This window comes from Tenrec ecaudatus, chromosome 14, assembly GCF_050624435.1.
Source record: "Tenrec ecaudatus isolate mTenEca1 chromosome 14, mTenEca1.hap1, whole genome shotgun sequence".
Classification (NCBI taxonomy): Eukaryota; Metazoa; Chordata; class Mammalia; order Afrosoricida; family Tenrecidae; genus Tenrec; species Tenrec ecaudatus.
Genome location: NC_134543.1, coordinates 116600261 through 116625000, shown reverse-complemented (window position 1 = coordinate 116625000; position 24740 = coordinate 116600261). Strand labels below are relative to the sequence as shown.

Below are 24740 nucleotides of genomic sequence, written 5' to 3'. Positions count from 1 at the left end.
TCAAGCATCTGTCTGTGGCTCGCTTCACTGGCCTTTGACTCTCAACCTTCCCCAATATAATAAATTCTCATTCCTATGATGCCTTAAACCTAGTTTGGGCTCTTATCTTGAAGATCCTGAAGGGAGAGGGGATAAAGGGACAGCTGCCACCATATTCCTATTATTATTATATAATACATATAGTACGAAAGCATGCCTTCAATTAAATATTGTCTTCACTTGCTGCTCAAATGCTATGGAAGAGCTCGAGCTGCAAGTTTGTTTTCATAGAGAACTAGCTTCAGGAAGCCCGGCTTTGACCCAGCTCTTAAAAAAAAAACAATAACAAAACAGTATCTAATTGGAACTTCTGACTGTGCCTTCTCCTTTATTTATCCGGTGCTGGACAGATGAACTGCATTTGGGTCTTTTTTCTCTTGGTGGTCCTCTTTCGCTTCCAACATGGTCTTTGTGTACAGATCTTGACACCTCATTTCTCTTGACTAACCTCTGGATGCTGGATCTAAAACCATCGAGCACAGGATGTTTGTGCTGGGGAGACGCTATTGAGTTCAATTATTTTATTTTAGATGCGGAAAAGAAGGTGCAAGGGAGAGGAGTGACTTTGCCGGATCACACATTAGCTGGGTCAGAGTGGAACTAGAACCCAGTGGGTTAGTGTCTCCACCCTCTCTGTGATCTCAGAAGCATTTCTTTGAGTTTACAGCCAGTTTGGTAGCTATTTGTGCCTTCGCTTTCTGCTTCCATGACTATACATTTTGAGGGAAGGATTTTACCTTATTCACCTTTGCATCTTTGAAGTGGTGAATGGGGCTCCTTGTTAAATTGAAGTCCAGACACACCTCTCTACCAAAGATGCTCGGCTTGCTTCTTCCCCATCATCGAGCTGAACCGTGCTTACCTTTGAAGATGCTCAGCTTCGCTGATGGCTCCTGCTTGACGACTTGATGTAATTGCTCCCCACCTTCTGACCTCCCAGGGTCTACTTGTCTTATAAAACCATTACCTTCCATGTACAAGCAGTTTACAGTTTATAAAATGCAACCCAATAAAATATATCCTGAAATTCGTCCAACAATCCTGCTAGATCAGTACTCCCATATTGAGGAGATAGGCTGGAAGAAGTGAGACACCTTGCCCCAGGCCACATGTTTTGGAAATAGTAGCAGAGTTCAGATCTTCTGGCATGAAGTCCATTTCTCTTTTGATGTTCTGGGCTGGTTGGTCTAGGTGGTGGACCCCATCCTTCGCTCCCTGATTAGATTGTCCTACTTCTCCTTTGTTGAAGATGGATTTTGTTTCCTCACCCCAATTACCAACTGCTTGAGAGGAATAGCTGGAGCATGGATTTATTTTAGGCCTTTTATCGTTGCTTAGGAGCAGTGGATAAAGTGCTTGACTGCTGACCAAAATGTCTGTCGTTTGACCCATCAGCCACCCCCTGGGGGAAGGCTGTGGCTGTAAAGGTGACAGCCTTGGAGCTCCTCTGGGGCCTTTGAGCCTGCCTTATAGGATGTCTGTAAGTCAAAGTTGACATGATGGCAGTGGGGGTGGCTTGGGGGATAGTTGCAGGCACGTCATCGTTGCTTATCAAATACTGCTAAATTGGATGCCCCTTTAGTATACCACAGAAGAACAGCTATCAGTGCAGCCCCACAGGACTTTTTGAGTCACTTCTGGATGAAATCAGCAGGGAGCAGAGGGGACTACAGGAAGGAAGAGGATGTTAGAGAAAGCCAGATGGCAGGAGCAATTAGCAATTAAGTGACAGCTGGCCTCTTATCAGTCCAGTGGTGAGGGGCAGTAGAGACGATGTGCTAGAAGACTGGAAATATACAAGAAATCGTCAGAAAATACTGGTGAGATGAGGTATGCTCATGAGATGGGAGTGGGGCACTTAGAAGTAGCTTAAAATGAACATGTAAGTTAGGCACCGTAAAGTTTTCATTTATAGAAAATGTCAATGAAATATGTGCCCAGAGTCGGACATGATTTATAAGAGCAGTCTTCTGGGGTAAGTGGAGTCTACCGAAGAGAAGCATTTGGTTCTGTTTGTGATCATTCTGTTAACTCTTAGGGCTTTGAGAACAGGGACATGAAGAGATAGGGATGTTTATACCTGAACAACTTGCTTTACTGAGGGCAACTGAGAGGGTCTAATCAGTCGTCAGAGGTAAAGGGAGCCCAAATGCAGGTGCTCCCTGTGCATAAAGATGGCCAGGCTCCCTGCATTCTCTGATACTGCCCAATTTGACGTTTCCTCCTTAATTCAGTAGAGTTCTTTAGACATTCAAATCCTTTGACGACTAAACTATATCTATAACTCTACTTTTTCCAGGAAGGTCATAAAAATCCACTGGCTGACAAAGCTCTCCACATTTTCTCAGAAAGTCCTACTGCACTCTGTGTGTTTGGGCAGCTCTCAATTTCATAAACATTCTGAACTGCATCTGAACAAAAATGTGAAACCATGTGGACAATATCCAATTTCTTAACAGTAGGAGCCTATACATTTTCTTTCAGGAGTTTCTGTTTTCTACAGGGCGTGTAAGCAGACCTTTTCAATGAGAAGTATTAGAATTTTGACGTCTGGTCCTTCCCATGTCAGAAATCTTTATAGTTCAGAGCTAATGTCTAGAAATCAAAAGTTAGTATATCGTACCTTCTCAGAGATAGCAGTCGTTATGGGAAATTATGTCAGGTTCAAAATTTATTCTATCATGTTCTATGTAGTAGATTATAAAATGGAAGCATTTTTAGGGGTTTCATTAAAGTTTATTTATTTTTAATAATCATTTTATTGGGGGCTCATCCAACTCTTATTATAATGCATATATCCATCCATTGTGTCAATCATGTACATTCGTACATTTGTTGCCATCATCATTCTCAAAACATTTGCTTTCTGATTGAGCCCTTGGTATCAGCTCCTCATTGTTCCCCCCCTCCCTTCCCACTCCCCACTCTGTCATGGACCCTTGATAATTTATGAATTATTATTTTATCCTATCAATTAAGCATTTTTATTCCTTGGCTTCATATACAACTTTTTTTAAGTGATACCTAATTTCTAGAAAAATCACTTAATATCATTGGAGTCTATTAGAAATTTTGAGTGACTTTTAAAGCTTGGTAGCTGTAGAGTAATTATGTTTGTATGTGAGGTGCAAATACATATGGGGAAGGTCTAACTTAGAAAGGAGACCATTTGTTGTATTTCTTTCAATGGGATATTTTTTCCGGAGGTCAAAACATTCAACTGACAAACATTTATGATTAAATTTGTTGGTCTGTGGAGGCTCATCACCCCTTATTGAATATGAGTTCATCTTGTTTCTGCACCCCAATTAGCAGCTGCTTGGGGATTACTTAAAAATATGTACACATTGAGCTATGCTTGTATAATTATGAGATTTATGTTCATATATGACTTGTAAAACTTCTATTACCTTATAGTTACCTTTCTCATGTACAGGATCTCATTCCATCCTCATTTGAGAAAATAATTATATGCTGTGTCTTCAATTTCCTTCTCACATTTCAACAAAATGTGTAAAGATATTGCCTATCAATTTCTTCTGGCTTATCAATGTTTATATTTTCCGTTCACATGCTTTATGCACATCTCGTCTATAATGCCTTTTATGTCGTTGGCTTGTTCTCTAGCTGATTCAAAGTCCTTTTACTAACACAGAATCTTCATTTCAGTGTTAGCAGATCTATGTTGGGGTCTTTTCTCTCTCCTTAACAAGGCACTGTTGATTCTTTCTGAGAGTGTCTTGCCCCCTCAATTTAGTTGTTATCATTTTAACCTCCTAGTTTCAAAACTTGTTCTCAAAGGTGCATCCCTTGGTATCCAAAGGGATGCTTACTTTAGGCATGGCTGATGACAGAAACAAGTGATGGCGTTGGGGGATCTTGTAATCGAGTTAAAAATGAAATGCAGTGCAGAAACCTGGTTGGGCCAATGAAGGAGTCTTTATAACTGGATATGCTAAGCCGGGGAGAGGGAGTGGACCTCGTAATTGCCCTTGCTTAGGAGGTCAGAGAATCTCTCTTCTGATTGGCTGCAGTTACTTTGGGCCTTTTCTAGCTCTGATGACCTCTGTATCTGAAGGTCTTTATGTTCTTTGTCTCACTAGCCTCCCCAAATCCGGGAACGTTCTAACCCTCAAAAAACCAAACTCACTGCCCAAGAGTCAATTAGGACTTACAGTGACACTACAGGACAGGATGGAACTGTTCCTGTGGGTTCCCTGGATTGTAGCTTTTTATAGGAGAAGCAACCTTCATCTAGCTTCTGGAAACAACTTAAATATTCCTTAATGGATAAGCAAGGAAACAAAATGAGATAGCGATCTGCAATGGAGGAAGCCTGTTACAATACAAATGGAGCTGGAACACACGCTGCCTGCGTGACATGGGCTAAACCGGTCACAAAACGACAGATCGTAAATGATTTCATTTGTGTAAGAAGATAAGAAAAAGCAGATGCATGGACATGAGAGTTTATTCATGGTTACCAGGGATGGAGAGAGAGGGACACAGGGCCTTGACGGTGATGAAGACTAGTGTGTGGATTATGAGTAGGATGGCACAGCCGATTTTTTTCTTTAAATCATTTTATTGGGGGCATACAACTCATCACAATCCATACATCTATCCATTGTGTCAAGCACATTTGTGCATTCGTTGCCCTCATCATTTTCAAAACATTCTTTCTACTTGAGCTCTTGGGATCAGCTCCTCATTTTTCTCCTCCCTCCCTCCCTCCCCCTTGATAATTTATAAATTATTATTATTTTGTTATGTCTTACACTGCCCGATGTCTTCCTTCACCCACTTTCCTGTTGTACATCCCCCAGGGAGGGGATTTTATGTAGATCATTGTGATCAGTTCCTCCTTTCTCTCCCCCATCTTCCCCTTCCCCTCCTGGTATCGCTACTCTCATTATTGGCCCTGAGGGGTTTATCTGTCATAGATTCCCTGTGCTTCCACCTCTGATCTGTACCCGTGTGCGGCACAGCTGATTTTGGTAATTGTAATTACAGCTGTAGTAAGGTTGAAAAGGCGAAAGTTGTGAGATAGATATAGTTGCAACAACAAAAGTGGAGCTGCGGAGACTGCTTATATTCAACCAAACCTCTCATGAGGTTTCTCCCTGCTGTTCTCCCTGTTTACTGTGTAGTCGTAACGTCTTAACGACTAAGAAGCCATCCAAGGAACAACTATTCACCTAGAACGTTCGTCTAGAACAGTAGAAGAACAAGGAGAGTAAGAAGTAGGAGGAAGATGGCTGTCTCCTTGAACAACTAACTGTCTCTTTCGCAGTGAGTCAAGGAGAACTGAATGGTGCTTGGCTGAACATTTTGATCAAAGATTCCATAGAAGAATTCTGGTCAAAATGGGGAAAATGCCTGACATACTTAAGATTTATTGTGCCAACCTGGCCAGTAAACACATGTGGGATTAATTGAAGGGCAGAGAGATAAGTGGCTCAGTGAGCCTCACCTTTCTTGTCTCTTGCTCTCTGATGGTCTGACCAGGGTGCAGCTGCCTTAGCTAGTTCTTTGCTTTAGCTGACAAGGCTCACTCCCTGCGAGACATCCCTGAGGAGAAGCCACCTGGACCTACCCTGATGCAGCCCTGGGTGCTGGAGCAGCCATGTGGAGACCCCTGCCAGCATTGAGATGTTTACACGTTCACTGGCTTGGCTTCCTCTTACAGTCGGCATCATTGGGTGTGTTTTGTGAGATGGAGGAGGACTTTGTGGATTGATGTCGGACATGTGGGCTCATGTTGGACTTATGGACTTGACAGCACTGGGTTGGGATTCTTTCTTAATGGACACTTACCCTTTATATAAAAATCTCTTATATACATATGAGTTTCTGTGGATTTGTTTTTCTAGTCTACCCAGACTAATTCAATGTCTAGCAGAACTTAAAATTTTCAAGGACTCTAGATTTCCTGGAGCTGTACAGATTGAATAAACCCCTGAAACTATTGCTCGGAGATGATCTTTATTTTATTTATTTATCTATCATTTTATTGAAGGGGAGTTTCTTAGAAATCATGTGACAATTCATCATTCATTTGTATTAACCACACTTGTCCATATGTTGCCATCAACATTTTCTTTCTACTTGAGCCCTTGGCATCAGCCCCTCTTTTTTCCCTTCCCTCTCCCACCCTTGTGAATCCTTGATCAATTATATATCATTGTTATTTAATGTCTTACACTGTCCGTTGTCTCCCTTCACCCACATTTCTGTTATATGTGTCCCCATGGAGGGGGTGATCTATATATCCAATCTTGTGATGGGTTCCCCCTTTCTAACCACCCCCCACACCATTCCCCTCTGAGATGATCTTTAAACCTTAAACTAAAAACATTCCCTGAAGTCTTCATAAAAAACCAACAATAGTTTAGATTAAGGTAAAAAAGATCTGCCTTGAGCATTATGTTCTCTCAACAGCTGTCAGTGTGGGGTCCAGGAGCCCTGGTGGTGTAGTGATTACACGTTGACCTGCTAGCTGCAAGGTCAGCAGTTCGAAACCACCAGCCCGTCCCAGGGACCATGAGGAGCTGTAGTCTCAGTTCTACCCTGCCCTATGGGGTCACCCGGAGTCAGATGGACTCGGTGGCAGTGAGTATGTGGGAGTATAGCGGCAAGGATGGTCAGGTTTGTCTCACGCACGTTGGACATTGTCGTCAGGAGAGACCATTCCGTGGAGAAAGGACAGCATGCCTGCTAAAGTAGTAGGCAGCGAAAAAGAAGGAGGCCCTTGGCAAGATGGGTTGGCACAGTGGCTGCAGTAATGTGCTCACACATAAAAACAGCCGTGAGGCGGGCACAGGACCAGGCAGGGTTTCCCTCTGTTGTACATGGGGTCGCTATGAGTTGGAACCAGCTCTACGGCTTCTAACAACTACCAACCATAAAGGAGATCTGATTGATGGCAGTAAAGCAAAAGATTAGGTAGCACCTTGGAGGCAGTGAGTTTATAGTAGTGGGGGAAGAACAACTCATAAAAAGAGGGTGAGGATGATTATCTGAGTGGAAGAATGCAGTCAGTGTCACGATATGATTTCCGAGGAAACTGTGGCATTGGGCAGGTTTGGGTGTGTATAGCCTGAACAATGAAGCTCTATTTTGAAGAGACTAATGAGTCGGAGCTCCCTGTAAAATGTCACTTGAAGAAACTGAAACAGCTTTCTTGTTAAGCACGTTGCAATCAGCTAGACCAGACCAATGTTCTGAGGCAATGAAAGGGCTGCTGCAGTGGTGTCCACCAGGCTTCCAGTGACCCTAGTCTAGGGGACCCAGCTCTCCCTGAAGACTCGCCTGCTCTGGACAAAAAGCACCCCAAACTTAAATAGCTCCATCTGCATGGCAGAAACAGCATTAGAAGCTCCCTAGAATAAAATAGACTCTTCGGTGTCCTTTAATAAAAGGAGATTATGATGGAACATATTGGGTTCATTCCATATTGCTCAATTGACTGTCACAACAGGATGACAGCAACCATGCTCTGAGCAGATGCGCCGAACCTCGCCTGTCATGCAGTAAGTGTGGCTCAGGTGCTCCCTTAGATAACTTCACAAGAGGGGGCACAGGTGGACCCGAATTTAACGCTTAGATAACTTCACAAGAGTGGACACCGGTGGACCCGAATTTAACTCTCAGATAACTTCACAAGAGTGGACACAGGTGGACCCAAATTTAACCCTTAGATAACTTCATAAGAGCAGGCACAGGTGGACCCGAATTTAACCCTTAGATAACTTCACAAGAGTGGACACAGGTGGACCCGAATTTAGCCATTTAAATTACTGTCTTTCTAATGAACGATGCATTTGTAAGACTCTCAAATACACTGGCAATAGCATACACGCACAATTTGAAGATGTTTAAATAGGAGCCCTGGTGGCTCTACGAGACACACGTTGGACTGCTAACTTCAAAGCTGGCAGTTAAATCGGCCCTCTGCTCCATGGGCCTATCTCCTCTGGTGAAGATGGGTACCTTCCGGAAGCCTGTATAGGATTGCTGTGACTTGGAACCAGCTCAGTGGTAGCAAGTTTGGTTTGGTTTTAAGTGTTGTCCAGACGAGTCACTCATTTGACTGTTTGCTTTTATCATTCTAGTTAAAAAATTAACCAGAAAGGGGGGGAAATGAAAATTGAATGAAATTTTATAGTACCTCCATGGGTCTCAGGGTTTCATAGAGCACAGATTGGAAACCATGATGTAATTCCTCTCTGATCACAATGACCGCTTGTTCTCTTATGATGCTTTATATCTTTCCTCTGTAAGATGTCACCTTGTACTTATTTCCTAAAAATAAATATGATTCAGTTTTGTTTTTAACATGTCTTCCTCACAAACGAGCACCCCAAACAGATAAAATGTAAGTAAAGATACAATAGCAGATTTAAAAACACAACTCACTGTGCACTAGTATGTATGTGATTCTGTGGATCTCTGTCACACTGTCGTACCACATGTATAGAACTTGACTCATCCTGGGGGACCCATCCCGAAGATGTGCTGGGAGTGGACTGTGTCTTTGGAGCCACGGTTCCTGTGCAGGGAACCTCTTAGATCCCGGAGATGGGGAGAGCTGTACAGTGACCTGGGATCAGCTGACCCACAAAGTCAGAGCGCTTGAAGTGCCTTTGGGTAGGAGGCCTCTTGGCAGAGTGGGGTGGCTCCGGGCACTTGTTGGCAAACTAAAGAGCTGTAATTTGTGCTTGAGCAGGGCAGAGGTTGAGAGAGGCCTGTGGGCAGAGGCCACTGTTGAGCACCACTGACAAAGAACTGAGGATTGCCTTTGTTAGAGCCGCCCTGACTGATGAGTCCTGTCGCCTGCATTGTAGCAGGTTCCTTCCACAATCAACTCCATGGTGCTGGGGAGCAGAGGAAACAAACTTTACCTTACCAAGTTTCTCAAAATTTGATATTCCATAGACCACCTTCACCAAATTAGAAACCAGCTACAACAACAAAGCCAAATATGACCTAATTTAGAATTGGACTGCCATGCGGCAAGCACACTGTCCCTTGGGTCTTTTGCATAAGTAAATAGAAGGCACACCTCATTCTATACACAGCTGCTGATGGAAAAGCAAACAATCCAGTTCAGCCTGCATACTAAATAGGTGGAACTAGGAATGACTCCGTGAGAAGTATTTTTACTTGATTAGCTTTCGTTCATTCGGTGAGTTTCTTTTTCTTTCCTTTTGACTCAGCTCTTGAAGAATCTGGTATGTAGGGAGAAGTGAATCGGGTTGTAAATGTCTTCATAGAGCAGTCCTGAAGGGGACTCAGACCTGTAGCCAGCTGCCTCCTGCTTAGTTTTACCTGATAGGAGAGGCGAAGACTTGTATCACATAGCTCACATTGGTAAAAACATTGTGAAATGGAGATTTTTCTGCATGGTTTTGCTCTTTTTAATTTAGTTAACGTGTGGTGGAAAGTATGTAAAAATACCGTATGTACTCGTGTACAAGCTGAGTTTTTCAGCACATTTTTAATGCGGTTTTTGTGGTCAAATTCAGTGCCTCTGTGAAATCCGGGTGGTCTTATATTTGAGTATATGCGGTACTAATGTTTTCCACTAATGTTTTATACTTGTGGCCGATCTGTACCAGTAAGCTGCTTTTCATCAACACGATGAAACAACCAAAGCCACCACAGTCTTGGCAAACACTTGGGTTTCTGAAATGACTCCACGCCTGGAGGTGGTGGGGGGAACTTCCTCTCGCTGGGAGAGAAGTCCCTGAAACACTGCTGAGGAGGGTCAAGTACATTGATGGTAGGAACACAGCACCTCACGGTGTTCAAGGATAGCATGCCTTCATCGACTCACACGTGTGTGTAAGATCAGAGTTTGCACACTGAAATCGGAGTTCCCAAAGAGTGCCTGGAGATGAGTGAGAAATAAGCCAGAATGGAGGTCATGGCAGAAGGATACTGCTCAAGACACTGGGAACTTGTTCGAATCTAGCCTCGGAATGGGCAAATGTATGCAGAAAAAACCAGCAGAGGATAGCATTGCTTTGACATGATTAGTGGATGGATGGGTATCCATCCTTAAATGGTCATCATGTAAGTGGGCATCAGCCTTATATGGTCCCACTTAGCCTAGGAATAGCATGTATGACATGGGCGCTCTCAGTATTCACAGTCTGCATGCATGTACTTATAGGATATCTCGTTACAAAAATTAACTTATGGTCACGGCCCTTTGTGCTGGAAACAGGGAAGTTATTTTGGTACACTGCAAAAGTGAACAACAGTGGAAGTAACCTCTAACGTGTCAATGGCTGAGTCTGGAAAGTGAAGGCGGTGCAGTGCACCTGGAGACATTTCCTCTGAATTAGAAAATTAGTCCCTCTGCCCCCCAGTTTTTGCCAACTCTGGCACATTTGGCTAACTTGAGTTTTTGGAATCGTGGTCCTCCACATGCTGAACTGCTGCTAATTCAAAACTTTTTCTCCACCCAAAATTTTTTGTGAACTGAGAGTTTCATTGCTCCTTCACAATATGGTTTGCTTCTTGATGTGGTGTGTCTGCCCTGAAAGATGAGAGCCTTCCCTAGGTCTTGGCACAAAAGGGAAAGAGAAGCCTGCTGTGTTGGTCAGACAGGGTGTATGTTTTTGGGAACGAGGCTTGCAGAAGCCCTGGCTCCATTTCTAGGTCAAGGATGCAAAGGTGTTCTGTGTTGCTCAACTTTGGAAATGCTCTTTTGAATGTTAAGTCTTTCCAGCGCTGTTTGATCTGTAACCCTGCCAGCCCTGGTTGGTCCCCCGCAGTGCTGCCAGTCCTAATAGTGTCCCTCGGAGTCTCAGCTCTGTGGTGGGATGGCATTCCAAGGTGCTCAACCACTCTTCACTCTTGCCTCCTCTTCAAAGCTTGTCGCTGGTGGAGTCCCCTTTGTTAACCAGTCAGATTTGTAGATATCCCACCACGCAGGCAGCTTAAGCTACTCTTTCCTGTTCAGAGAGTACCGTATATATTCGTGTATATGCCGAGTTTCCCAGCACATTTTTAATTTCGTTTTTGTGGTAACATTAGGTACCTCAGCTGATATTTGGGTCGGCGTATACTCGTGTATATATGGTATTTTTATTCTTTGAGAGTTATATGAAGTTTTAATGTCATAAGGCTCAAAGACTTACTCCGTTATAATTTTATGAACAGCTATGATTTACTGGTCTCCTTCAAGCATTTTACTAATCATTTTGCACAGGTAGAGGTTATTTGAGTTTAGGAGATACTGATTCCAAAGCCCTGGTGGTGTGGTAGGTAAGGTATTGAGCTGCTAACTGCAAGGTCTGCAGTTCAAATCCACCTTCATACAAGGGAGAACGATGAGGCTGTCTGCTCCAATAAAGATTTAGCCTCAGCAACTTTATGGAGTGGTTCTCTGGCCTATAGGGTCACTGTGGGTTGTAATTGACTTGATGGCTCTAGATTTTTTTTTTTACTTCAAAGCCTTTGTTTCATTCCCTTTCGTGTGGTGATAAAAGCAATCACTGTGGTAAAAATGGCAGATTTTGCACTTACAGTCAATTCTTGAGGGGCGCCCTGGTGGCCGAGGGGGTTATGAGTTGCCAAGCTAACTACAAGCAAGCAATTGGAATTCACCAGCTGCTCCTCAGGAGAAAGACGGTGTTTTATGTCCTGTAAGGACTTAGCCTTCAGAAGCCTATGGGGGGCAGTTCTGCTCTGTCTGTAAAGCCTCTATGAATCAGCACATACTCAATTGCTGTGAGTTTTTAAAAATCATTTTATTGGGGGGGCTCTTACAGCTCTTAACACATTCCATACATCAATTGTATCAATTATATTTGTACGTATGTTGCCATCATCATTTTCTAAACATTTACTTTCTATTTGAGCCCTTGGTATCAGCTCCTCTTTTGTCCTTCCCTTCCCCCCAACCCTTGTGACCCCTTGATAAATTATCAATTATTATTGTTTTCATGTCTTACACTGACCGCTGCCTTCCTTCAGCCACGTTTCTGTTGTTCATGAGTTGGTTTTTTAAAATTAAATTCTTTGAGACTGCTCAGGTTTGTGGTGTCATTAAGAAGTACACTTAGCCATGGGCTGGGTCGACTAGTGCAATGACAGGTGGTGTGTCCATTATGGGGTTGTTTCATGTTATTTGCAATATTACTCAGAAAATCAAACAGCCACTCCCATTTCCCACTATAGTGCTTGTATTTTATTGATAACATTATATGAGGTACCTTTTTCTTGTTAAAGTATGAGGTACATATCATAAATAGTGAAACTCTGTTTTTCAGCAAATTTTATTTCCATACAGTTCCATAAACACTCGAATTTTAATTCTAAATGCTCAGCCAACAAATAATTTGTCTTGGGTCCATGAGTCACTGGTATCTCTCTTGATTACATTGTTAAACAGCCATTTGAGTCATTGATAACCAAAAAATTATATTTTTCAGGAGAACATTGTCTCCCTCTAGGCATTGTTCCCATGACCACTCCCTTCCCCAAAAATTATATTTTTCAGGAGAACATTGTCTCCCTCTAGGCATTGTTCCCATGACCACTCCCTTCCCAACATACGGTTGTTTGAATTATTAGCTTGCTGGATTTCATTGGCCACCCTTTGATGAAAGTCTTTCAGAATTAGTAGGTGACCTGGATTAAGATTATTGTTCTTTTCTTCATCCTGGTCTTTCTCATTAATACTCGTAAAAGATCTCCTTATGTCTGGAGTGAGCTCTTTTATAGGAGGATATATTTGGTTGTCTTGGAAGCACTTGGAAGTGAATATTTAATTCACCATTTGCAGATGATTTTATTATTTTTTTCCTTTGAAGAACTTTCTATATTGAGAAATGATCATACAGAAGTTACCGTATATACTCGGGTATAAACCGACCCGAATATCAGCTGAGGCAGCTAATTTTACCACAAAAACTGCATTAAAAATGTGCTGAAAATGCCTTATACATGAGCATATACAGTAGTTTCTTCAGTTTGTTTACATGGGGAAAACAATATTTTTATTACAGCTTTTGTAAACTTCAAGCCCCAAAGTATGCATTTAGATCCTTTAAATTTCTAGTCATAAACCCCTCCCTCTCACTGTTTAGGATAGACTGATTATATTTATATGAAACACTATTGATGGGGATGAGTTTATAAATGATGGGCTATGGATGAATATACCAGAATTCCACAAAGTTGGTGGAAAAATGGAATTGAAAGATAATGGAATTTTTCCATAAACTTTTTGAGGCCCCCTCATGTCATGCAGTGAAATTACTTAATAATTTGAATTTGGATGAAAATAAAGCACAACTTTCAATCAGGAAGCATGAAAGAGCTACATTCCAACTTTCATCTATTTTTTTCCCCCCCTTCGAGGATGTTTAGATTTCTACTTACTTCTCCCCCAGCCTGAGATCTGAGTAAACAGGACAAGTTCATTATTTATCATTTCATCTGTTGTGCTCCTGACCTACTCAGGAAAGCAGAAATAATATCTATTCTCATCTAGACCAGAAACAGGACAGGAAGCGCATGGGCACAGAGAGCACTGGCCATTTCCTTCTCGCCTGTAAACAGCGAGGAGTAGTCTCTTGTTGGGCAATAGCACTTCTGGCTTTGCCGTGGCCGTAGATATACTTGACTTCAGGTATAGGGGACTGCACTGGGCTGAGAGAATTGTGTCCAGGGAGCCTTTTCTAAAGCACAAGCTGCTGCCCCTCGTATCTTGGTTCATTATAAAGTGCCTCTCCTGCTCTCCACTCTGTGTGACTTCTCTTCCCCCTTTTTTTCTTTTCTTTTTAAAAAAAAAATGGCATGCTTCATGAATTTGCGTGTCATCCTTGCGCAGGGGCCACGCTAATCTTCTCTGTATCGCTCCAGTTTTAGTGTATGTGCTGCCGAAGCGAGCACCTCTTCCTCTTTTCTATGACTTCCGTGAGGCGTGTTCCCCAGAATTCCAGGCATGGCCCATTTTTATGGTAGCACCATAAAAGGTCAAGTAAAGGAAATGCTGATGGTGTTTGTTTGTTTTTAATCATTTTATTAGGGGCACATACAACTCTTATCACAATCCATACATACATCAATTGTGTCAAGCACATCAGTACATTCATTGCCCTCATCATTCTCAAAAGCCGATGGTGTTTTAACTTTAAACATAAAAAGGGCATGAATACACTTTCTATGTTAGTCATTGATATTTGACCATTTTCTTCCAAATGAATTTCTGGATATTATATTATATTGTATGAGAGAATATGTGGCAATATAGTTCTTTTAAAAAGCTGGTGTTCTGTGCTGTCATTTGAAAAGTAATAGTAATTTGACATATTCCTGTGTCTACAAAGAAATATTTTTGAGCAGGGAGAAGTGAAGTCCACAAACTATAAAGGAATACTGAACTACATTATTAGCCATGTTTGAAAGTTTGAATTATTTTCAGGCCAAGAAATATTTTTTACAATTGTTTCATTTTAAAAGAATTTTCTTTTTGTTCTACATCCTTATTTTAAATATTTAAAATTGTGCTTTTTAAAATAGTTTTATTGGCATATACTTCACATACCGTACAACTTAATAATTCAATCATACTAAGACAATTTGTGCAGTCACCACTACCACCAATTTCAGAACATTTTCTTCTCTTAATTATTGTTGGTAGCTCCACATTTCCTCCTTATCTTCCCTTCCAGGCCCTTAGGCAATTGTCAATTCATTTACTGTCTCTGGATTTCATATACAGAAAATCATACAAAAAACTAATGGGAAGCAAACGAATCGTTAAAACCAACAACAATGGATTGACAAAACATAGAAAACTTCAATCAAAAATGAAATCATAAGATATTAAAAACTGAAACAACTTTAAAATGGGTCAAATGGATATAAAGTGATAAGATATTACACTTTAACCTAACCCCATCGTGCCATAATTGACTTTATAATACTCTCTGTCAGAGAACAAGTCTACTTGCATCCCTTGACTGTTGTCAGAGGGAATTCATCAGAGGATTAATCCACGTAGGGACCCTGCAAATGGATTTTGGGCTTCTACTGTCATCTATAGCCTTCTGCAAACTGGGTGTTCACAATTTAAGCTCTGATACCATTCCCGCCTTAGGATTTGGATTTTATTGTTTATAATCCTTGGGTCACACAGGCTATTGTGCTTCTTCCATTTGGCCTTAGTTGACATCTCACAGATGACTGCTTATTTTAAGATAAGCCTTTAAGACCCCAGATGCTATTCTTTTAAAAAAAATCTTTTTATTTGGGGCTCATACAACTCTTCTTACCACCCGTACATCATCATTTGTGTCCAGCACATTTGTACATATGTTGCTATCATCATTCTCAAAACACCCACTCTCCACCCCAGCCCTTGGCATCAGCTCCTCATTTTTTCCTCCCTCCCCGCTCCCCCTCTCCCCCGAACCTTTGATAATTTATAAATTATTATTTTATCATATCTTACACCATCCGATATCTTCCTTACCCAATTCTCCACTGTCCATTCTCCAGGGAGGAGGCTACACGTAGACCTTGTCATCTGTTTCCCGTTTCTCCATCCCCCTCTCTCCACCCTCCTGATATCGCCACTCTCACCACTGTTCCTGAGGGGCTCATCTGTCCTGGATTCCCTGTATTTCCAGTTCCTATCTGTACCAGTGTACATCTCCCGGTCCAGCCAGTTATGTAAAGTAGAATTGGGGTCATGACAGTGGGGGGGAGGAAGCATTGAAGAACCAGAGGAAAATTGTATGTTTCATTGTTGCTACACTACACTCTGACTGGTTTGTCACTTCCCCACAACCCTCTGCAAGGGGATGTCCAATTTCCCCCAGATGGGCCCTGGGTCCCCCCTCATTCACAATGCTATGATTTTATTTTATTTTTTTGTCTTTGATGCCTGGTACCAGATGCCATTCTTTGTGAGGTCAGGCACCATCTAATTTCTTTCCCATGCTGTGCTATAGCACCCATGTCTTCAGTGATTTCTTCATGGGGACCAGCATCAAGCAGGGCCATGTCATAGAACTAAGTATTCTTAGTTTGGGGCTAGAATTAAGCATGACCCCCAAATTCTTATATATATATATATGTATATATATATATATATATATATACTAAAATTATGGTTTCTTAAAATATCTTTTTTCATTTTGCATCTTCAAATATAAGCCTGTGCTTATAGCTGTAGGTAAAAAGCTACACAGGGTTTTGTATTTGCTGTCAGGCTTTATATGTTTGTGAGAGAAGCTTGAAATGTTCCTAAGGATGGGCTTCTTTGAGAGCCTAAAGTAGTCAGGTATAGCCCTTAACAGCGGTTCTCAATCCATCGGTCGCGACCCCTTTGAGGATTGAATGACCCTTTCACAGGGTCACCTGATTCATAACAGTAGCAAAATTATAGTTATGAAGTAGCAAAGAAAATCTTTTGCAGTTGGGGGTCACCGCAACATGAGGAACTGTAAAAGAGTTGCAGCATTAGGAAGGTTGAGAACCGCTGGCTTAGAAGAACTTCGACGGAGGCATGGCTAAAGTATTAGGTCTAAGGTAAGGAAGAAGGAAGAACATGCATTTTCCATGTTGAGCTTGCCTATTGGCTCATCATTAAACCCTATTCCCCGGAACATAATAAACCTGCACTATCTATTTGTTGAGTGAAAGAATAAGTAAGAGGGCCAGAAGTATGTTTACAGAGAACTTGGGGCAATACCAGAGAAAGTAATCTTGATATGTGAGGAAATCGCCCATGGACTAAGCAAGTTGAGAGGGAAATGAAAAAACTTGATGATTTTGGTGACTGTTTTTCTTCTTTGAATCACTGGAAAGAAAGACACAGGACAGAGGATTGTGGGCAATGACTCAAGTGTAAAGGGAGAAGAAAATTGTTCTGGGCTTTGCTGTGACCCGTCGAGAGACCACTTGCAAGTGTGTAGCCTGTCCCTTTAAGGGAAGTCATCAGGAGGCTTCTGATGGCAGCCTTGTACCTCCGGTTGCACAGTGGTTACACTTTGGGGTGCTGGCAGCAAAACTGGCAGTTCAACCCCAGCAGGTGCTCCTCACTGCAGAAAGCACAGACCCCCTGCTTGGGTACGAAGTCACAGCCTTGAGAACCCACAGACGCAGCCCAGCCACCCTGTCTTATGGGGTCACTACTCTGACAGCCATGAGCCAATAAGTGAAGACCACTCCCTAAAAATTTCATACCTGTGAGTTTAATGATTTAGAAACCTTACCACTAAACTAAGCATGAAGGGACTTGGGAGAAGCCAATGAAAAACAATTCAAATGGCTCATTTTTAAAAATGAGGAAGAAGACGACTAGCTTTAGTTGGCAGCCAGCAGTAGGTGTTGAGAAAGTGGGTGTTCCTTGCTTTCTGTTGTTAATCTGATGAGAGAGGGTGGAGAGCACTTTGAAGAAATATTTGTGTAAGGAGGAGAGAGAGGCAAGCTGAATAAGAAGGTTTTTCCTTGGATCCTTAATTCGGCACTCTTGACTTTCTAGAAGACATATCCTTAAAGTATTTAGAGAATGCTAACTACAAGGTCAGTGGTTCAGAACCACAGGCTGCTCTGCAGTGTGAAGATGAGTCTTTCCAGTCCTGTAAAAAGTTAGTCTTGAAACCCATAGGGACGCTTCTGCTCCACTCGTTTGGGTTGCTATGAGTCAGAATGGATTTGCTGGCAGTGTTTTTGTTTGTTTGTTTATTTTGCTTTGTTCCTCAAGAAAATATAGAGTTTAAAGATGTAACCTTAGGTTCAAGTACTCTTAATAACCCCTTATTTTTTACTTTATTAATTTTCAGTTTTGAGATCCAGTATTCTTCCTTGCACTTCTAGCAAGGAAAGGAACATTTCCTGCTGGTTGTCCCTCAAAAGCTAGATTTCTAGATAATGTAGGAGGTAATGCTTAAAACTCAGCAAGAGCCAGTTGACCCCCGGGGAGGGACAACTCATGGGGTTCTCGTGTGTCAGAGGGCTGCCCAGGGCTTTTGATGGCTGGTTCTTCAACAGGAGAAGCCTTGACCTGCACACCTCTGGGGATTTATAAAGGACAGTTGCAAGATGCCATGAGTTGTAAGACCCTGAGTTGTAAGACAAATTCCAATTTTAATTTAGAAATTAATTTTTTGCTCTTCCTGTAATGGCCTGAGGTGATCTGCCGAAATGGTTCTTTACTTACTTGACCCCGAAAACCGCACAAAATCATGCAAATCAAGAGAGTCAAATCTCTGAGTCCACTTTAAAAACACCTATGAAACTGCCCAGGCCGTGAAGGGTATGCATATCTGGAAAGCCAACAAGCATCTGACAGATGTCACTTTGCAGAAGCAGTGTGTGCCCTTCCGAAGTTCCAGTGGTGGAGTTGGTAGGTGTGCCCAGGTCCAAAAGTGGGGTAGGCCCCAGGGTCGGTGGCTCAGAAAGAGTGATTTTTTGTTTGCTTGTGTGACAGTGCTGAATTTCTGCTGCACATGCTTAAAAATGCAGACAGCAAGGCTGAACGTAAGGGTGTCGATGTGCTTCTCTGGTCACTGAGCACGTGCAGGTGAAAGAAGCCCCTGAGATGCAGCCAGACTGACGGAGCTCATGGTCACATCAACCCATCCAAGAGCCCCTTCCCACACAGAAATGAGCCCTAATGAAAGGAACAAATTGTCCCTCAACCAGAAGAGGAGGTTGTGCAGAGGACAAAGATCTCCCAGAAGAAACTGAAGAAGTGAAAACGTATGGCTTGGGAGTAAATTAAGCTTAAAATAAAAGTTAAAGCAAGAAAAAAAACACTTTAGTATACCCGTTAGGATTAATAAAGTAGATCATTATTTCCATCTTACAGGTGAGTAGTCCACGGCAGAAGAGGTAAAGTCCATCTTCCAAAGTTTCATGAGCGGATTCAAATCTAGATGATTTCCTTCCAGAGCCTATTCTCTTTCCTTCACTCTTTCTGTCTTCCAGCAGTGTGTTGGAACCGAGCCCACGCTAGCGTATGACTGGACAGACTACGGCCCATCAGGCACTACCACGTGTGGAGTCTGCGACCTGCCACAGAGCAGCACCGAGATCCTTCTGTGTGTGCCTCTAGGGCTGAGAGGAGGCCCTTTGCCCTACTGCGTGCGAAGTACTCCCCCTGGGGGTGTCTGTCTCAGGCGTCGGACTCATTTCTAGCAAGAGGAGTCCGACGGACGGGATGGTTGAGTGTATGAAAGTACACGAAAGAACTTTCAGGAAATGGTTTACACAACATGGTGCCTGGGTGCCCCAGTGCCAAATTCCGGCCCTGTGCGCCCTCACTATTTCTCCTCCTGCTTTCAAATGGGAGCAGAAAGTCTGCTTTTAGCGTTCTATAACTATTGTTAAATGCCATCATGTCGGCCCGACCATAGTGATCCTATGCACACCTCTGTCTTGCACCTTCCTCACCCTTGTGCCCGGTGAGGGCCTTCCGCATGATGTCCTTCTCCAGGGACTGATCTCTCCTGACAACCTGTCCAAAGTATTTAAGACGAAGTTTTGCCATCTTGCTTCTAAGAAGCACTCTGGCTGGCTGTCCTTCTTGCAAGACCGACTTTATCCTTTTAGCAGTGCTTGGTACTGCCAATAGTCTGCCCTGCACCACGTTTCAAATGCATCCTCTAAGTTCTGTGCTAGGGGAATGAAGTCGTTTGCTTCTAGAGAACAGTCCCCAGAAGCAACACTGAGGACTGAGTGACAAACAAAGGGAAGCTGTCTTTTAAAATGTGAAGCTCGCTCTGGCTCTGTCATTAGTTGAGAGTTAACATTAGGTAATTTATTTTTACCTGTTGGTAAACAATTTTACTGTGAGTTATGAACTGTTGGATGGGTTTGGTGCTGTCGTCTGCTGTGAGCTAGCTTTAATATCTGCTGAAAGGTGGTTTGGTTCCTTTTAATTCCTGCCTCTGATTACCTGGGCTGCAGGCTCAGATGCATCTGCTGCCATTATGACGCTACCCAAATGCTAGTCTCTGTTGCCACACTGAGGACCAGCTGGCTTCCCAAATCTTTTGTTTTCTTGTAGCTCCATCAACCCAAACTCTCACTGCCACCGTTGACAACTGCACATAGTGACACTGTAAGTGAGGATGGAACTGCCCCTGTGCGTTTCCTAGACTGGGACTCTTTACAGGAGTCGAAAGCCCTGTCTTTCTCCTGTGGAGCCGCTGCTGGTTTCAGCTGCTGACCTTCCAGCTAGCCGCCCGGTGGGTAACCACTCGGCCAGCAAGACTCCTTACTCATCAGGAGTCTGGTCTCTCTTCAGGCCAGGCCAGTCAGTATGGGCAGTTTGGGACAAAGTACACAAACCTAAGGGCCTCTGTGGGCGCAAACAGATAGAGCAAACCCCCGGCTACCCTTTGAAAGGCTGGCAGTTTGGACACACTATCTCCGCCAAAGACGTCTTGGAAGAAATGTCTGGTGACCTGGTTCTGCAAAGCCACAGCCCTGAAAACCCTATGAAGACATTTTTCTCTGTACACAGGGGCTGCCAAGAACCACTTGAGTGACACCAGTGACTATACACTGCCATATTTGCTAAGAGTTTCCCTCAATTGTTGTTTGTTTGGGGGATTGTAGTTTACATTGTTACTTCCATATCCTTGAGGTCCAACAGGAAGCGCATTCTCAACCAAGAAAGCCTGTGTCAGTCAACTCATCACACCTTTGCCAATTAGAAACAACAACAACAACCCATATTCTCCTTTGATACAACTGCTTTCTCCAAGCCTGTTTAAATTTAAATTTAAGTCTGTTTAACTTAAACTCAAGTTTGGGAGCAAAGGAAGAGCCCCAAACAATCACTTCTGATGGTCAGATTATGTTTCTGGCCTCCAACAGCTTTGAATTGAATCACTTGAAATCAATTGAAGTTATACTACTCTAAATCGGGAAAAACCACCATATGGATGACTGAAGAAGTTGGGAGGAGTGCGCTGAATTTAGAGCATGTGGTATACTGGTTACCCAATGGGTTGCTAACTGCAAGGTGTGCAGTTTGAAAACACCAACCACTTGCCAGGATAAAGACACAGCTTTCTATTTCTGGCAGGGGTTACAAGATATGAATCCACAGGGTCAGTTCTACCCTGTCCCGTAGCGTCCGCTATGCCCCAGTCAGAGTGAATTTAACTGTTCAGTTCCATCCGATTCTTTTGCATGCAAGGGTTAGAATGGAGTGGCGTGCTCTCTACTGGTTCAAAACCGCTTTTAAGCTGGGCAGGACTCTTTGGACTAGGTGTATCTATCTGTTTTAAATGGATGGTAAGTGGTTTGGACCAGCCACAAAAGATCAGGTTTCGTTTCAATATTATCTTTGATGACTCAGCGATCTTCTGTGCTACAAGGATATGTTTTGAGTTTCAGACATTGTTGGAGGGTTTCGTAACTGGTCCGATTTGTCCATAACTGGGAGAATGAAGTGAGGTCACCTTTACTGAGTGCTCAGTATATGCCAAGTTTTGTGCTGTCCCTTTACCTCATTCAACCCACGGAACACCCATATGAGGTAGTGGGTGTCATCTCTTCTTACAGATGGACACCTGGAAACTTAGGCTCAGAGCCATGACATGCTAGTACCAGGCATGTGGGTGACTTGGGAATCAAACTTGTCTCTTTCTTTACTTCAGAGATCACGTGCTAACTTGTTCCACCATATAATGCCAGTGGTCAAAAATCATATGATAGGTGAGATGCAGGGGCAAAATGAAGGATATTGGACTTACAGATAGGAGACCAATGGAGTCAGTCCCTTCCTTGAGAGAACTGAATCCAGAGTGAAAGATACGGGTGTTTATTTTCAGACCAGGAAAGCAGTGAACCCTGGGAGTGCCAACGATGAGTAACTCGATGGTGGTGTTTCCAACTTCAGTTTGTGGTGTGTGGTTTGTTAACACTTCTTTTACGAGAACTTGGTTTGGGAGCAAACTGTTACGAATTTGTACGTTTGGGTACAGCAAGCAAACACACGAATACCATTTGTAAACTGAAACAGATGAGTCTTTTCCCGTGAAAGCTTACCACATTGAAAGGTCGGTTTAACAAGAGTCAGTCTCACCTACATCTGTGAATTCTACTCAAGTGGGTTGCGTGCCATCTCGAGTACTTGATGCCATTCCTGACATCGGCTCCTCGTGTAGCTTAAACGGCATAAAAACGCATGGTGATAGAAATGACTCACCTTTTTCAAATAAAAGTCAAGAAAAGGAAGGTTGTCACCGGGCCTTCTTGTTTCCTTTTTGTCACAGAATTGGGTCCTGCTTCCTCATTTGATCACTTGAGGGGAACCCCCTCAGAGCAGTGAACCGCTTCCAAACCTCCTTTCATTGTGTTTAAGTTGAGGCCGAGTGATATTCTGTGAGACGATGATCTACTTGAGCGGTTGTTTATACCCACGCTGCCTCTTCTGGAGAGGAACTCGACCATGACCGACCCATGCAGACTGGCCGTGTGTGCCTGTGCACCCAGCTGCTTTACCTAGAGAGAGTCACCGTCTGTAGAGTGGCAGGCTTCATAGTGGTCAAATAGAACGAGGAATGTTTGTAGAGGCTCTGCCCTTACCGACGGACCTGCCCTATCTGGTGTGAGTCTGCCCGGAGAGTTAGGTGCAGCAGCTTGCAGGGCTCCGCATTCACAGTCCGAGGGCAGAAGGTAAGCCAGCAAGCTGAGGATGGAGCCGGGTAGTAACCTTGAAAAACCCGTAAATGGATTATTTTTTGCCTGAGCTTTTATTGATTTTTAAAAAGGGAAGCTGTGAAAATAGGAGACGTTGAGCATTACAGCAAGCGTTCTGAGGATGGGCTGGGAGAGAGGCGCACATGGAGAGGAAAGTCTGGCAGGGAGCAGGTGGCCGGGGTGGGGCAGAGCGGTGGGTGTTTGAACAGACAGGTGGAGGTGTTCGCAGAAGGGACCAGCTGGTTGCTCCCCTGGTATTCAGCAGGCTTTATTGATGTTCAAGACGGGAGGATAAAAAGAAAAGAGCCTTCTCTGGAGACAGTCTACTTTTCCAGTTGGATTAACATGTTAGGTTTGAATCGATTTAAAGGATGAAAACAAATCATGAAATGTGCTGGCAGCAAAGGAGCAGATAAATAAATAGCCATGGGTATGAATTGCTGATAAGAACAAGGTGCTGTTTTGTTTTTGAGGTGGCATTTTGTTTTAGTGTAAAAGAGATGCTATCAGCCCTTCTTGTTAAAGTGGCAAGGCAGTGTGTGTGAATGGAGCCTGGCTCCCAGAAAGCAGGCTCTTCACATTGACTGTCAAATCTGGCATGCAGCTTCCAGATGAGGAGTGATAAGCTCGTTTGAATCTAACATTTAAATCTAATTCAATGTATGTATAATGCATGAGTATATTAATCACAATGGATAAGGGAGGTGCAGGCCACCTTTAGCGAACTACAAAGGAGTTATAAAAACATGTGAAAAGCAATTGGATAAAAAGAATTGACGGGATCATGTAAAAAGAAAAAAACATTCAGGGATTCAGTGGGAGGAGACTTTGAAGCCAGAAAAGTTGAAACTACTTGTACTTTTAAGAATTATGATTTACCTCATTAGCTTTCTCTCTCTTAGTTTTTGTTCTCTGTTGCCTGTAAATAATGCTTAGAGACGATTATCATTTTGTTGATTGTTGTTGTCACAACAGTAGTTAGAGCTAGATTATAATGAAAGTGAATTATTTATTTTAGTTCTATGTCACTTAGCCAATTATTAGGTCTTCTGAGGCAATGGAGGACAATTAAGTCTCTCTTCACAGAACTCATAGGTAGTGTATAGGTGTTACATAGAAATGTCTGTTGATTGAATTTATTCACAGAGAACTCTAACCATGACTTGTTAATAAACACACATTGCTTTGTGTTTTGCAGGTGAACCCCTGAGCCCTTCATTATGACTGATGGAGACTACGATTACCTCATCAAGTTTTTAGCTCTGGGAGACTCTGGAGTAGGGAAAACGAGTGTACTTTACCAATACACAGATGGTAAATTTAACTCCAAGTTTATCACAACAGTGGGCATTGATTTCAGGGAAAAAAGAGTGGTAAGTTCTATAACCTTCTATTTAAAATTTTAATACCTGAATCCATATTTGCCCATTTGTCTTGTTTTTAGGAATTAGGAGGACAAAAGTTATCTAAAATTACATGGTACATGTTGGTGTATACATCATATATTATGGTCAGTCTGAGAATATCTTTGGAAACCCTGTATCCGAAGACTCTGATAACACACATACACACAACACTTCCCTAGTTTAACAATGAAAAGACGTATAACCCAATTATAAAATGGACAAAGACCTTGGATAATAGATATTTCACCAGGAAGGACATTCAAATGGCCACCAAACACACGAAAGGATGCTCAGCATCATTAACCATCCCCAAACCAAAGCCACTCTACTGCCATTGAGTTGATTCCAACTCATAGAGACCGTGGGTAGGATGTCTGAGGAAGTCGGGTTTTCTGGGAGCAGACAGTCTCATCTTTCTCCTGCTGAAGAGCTGCAAGTTTGGAGCCCAATGTTTAGTCATTCATCATCAGAGAGGTGCAAATCAAACTCACAGTGATGTATCATTTTACATTAGGATGTCTAAGATAAAAAACATAAAAACCCAGAAAATAACATATAAACTGTTGATACACGAGTGGATTCGAGGCACTCAATTCTAGCCCCAAT

At 42.7% G+C, this 24740-nt stretch overlaps 1 protein-coding gene and 1 non-coding gene across 2 annotated transcripts in view; one reads left to right on the top strand and one right to left on the bottom strand.

The window, feature by feature from the left end:
* Positions 1 to 24740, top strand: part of RAB27A (RAB27A, member RAS oncogene family) — a 73177-nt gene that overhangs the window by 31297 nt on the left and 17140 nt on the right. The window contains exon 3 of the mRNA XM_075531522.1: positions 23927 to 24101. Within this exon, the coding sequence (XP_075387637.1) occupies positions 23949 to 24101 (153 nt within the window). The 5' untranslated portion in view covers positions 23927 to 23948. The remainder of the gene's footprint in view (positions 1 to 23926; positions 24102 to 24740) is intronic.
* On the bottom strand, positions 13844 to 13950 carry LOC142427000 (U6 spliceosomal RNA). The gene has a single exon (XR_012779847.1). It is a non-coding gene; the product is annotated as a U6 spliceosomal RNA (small nuclear RNA).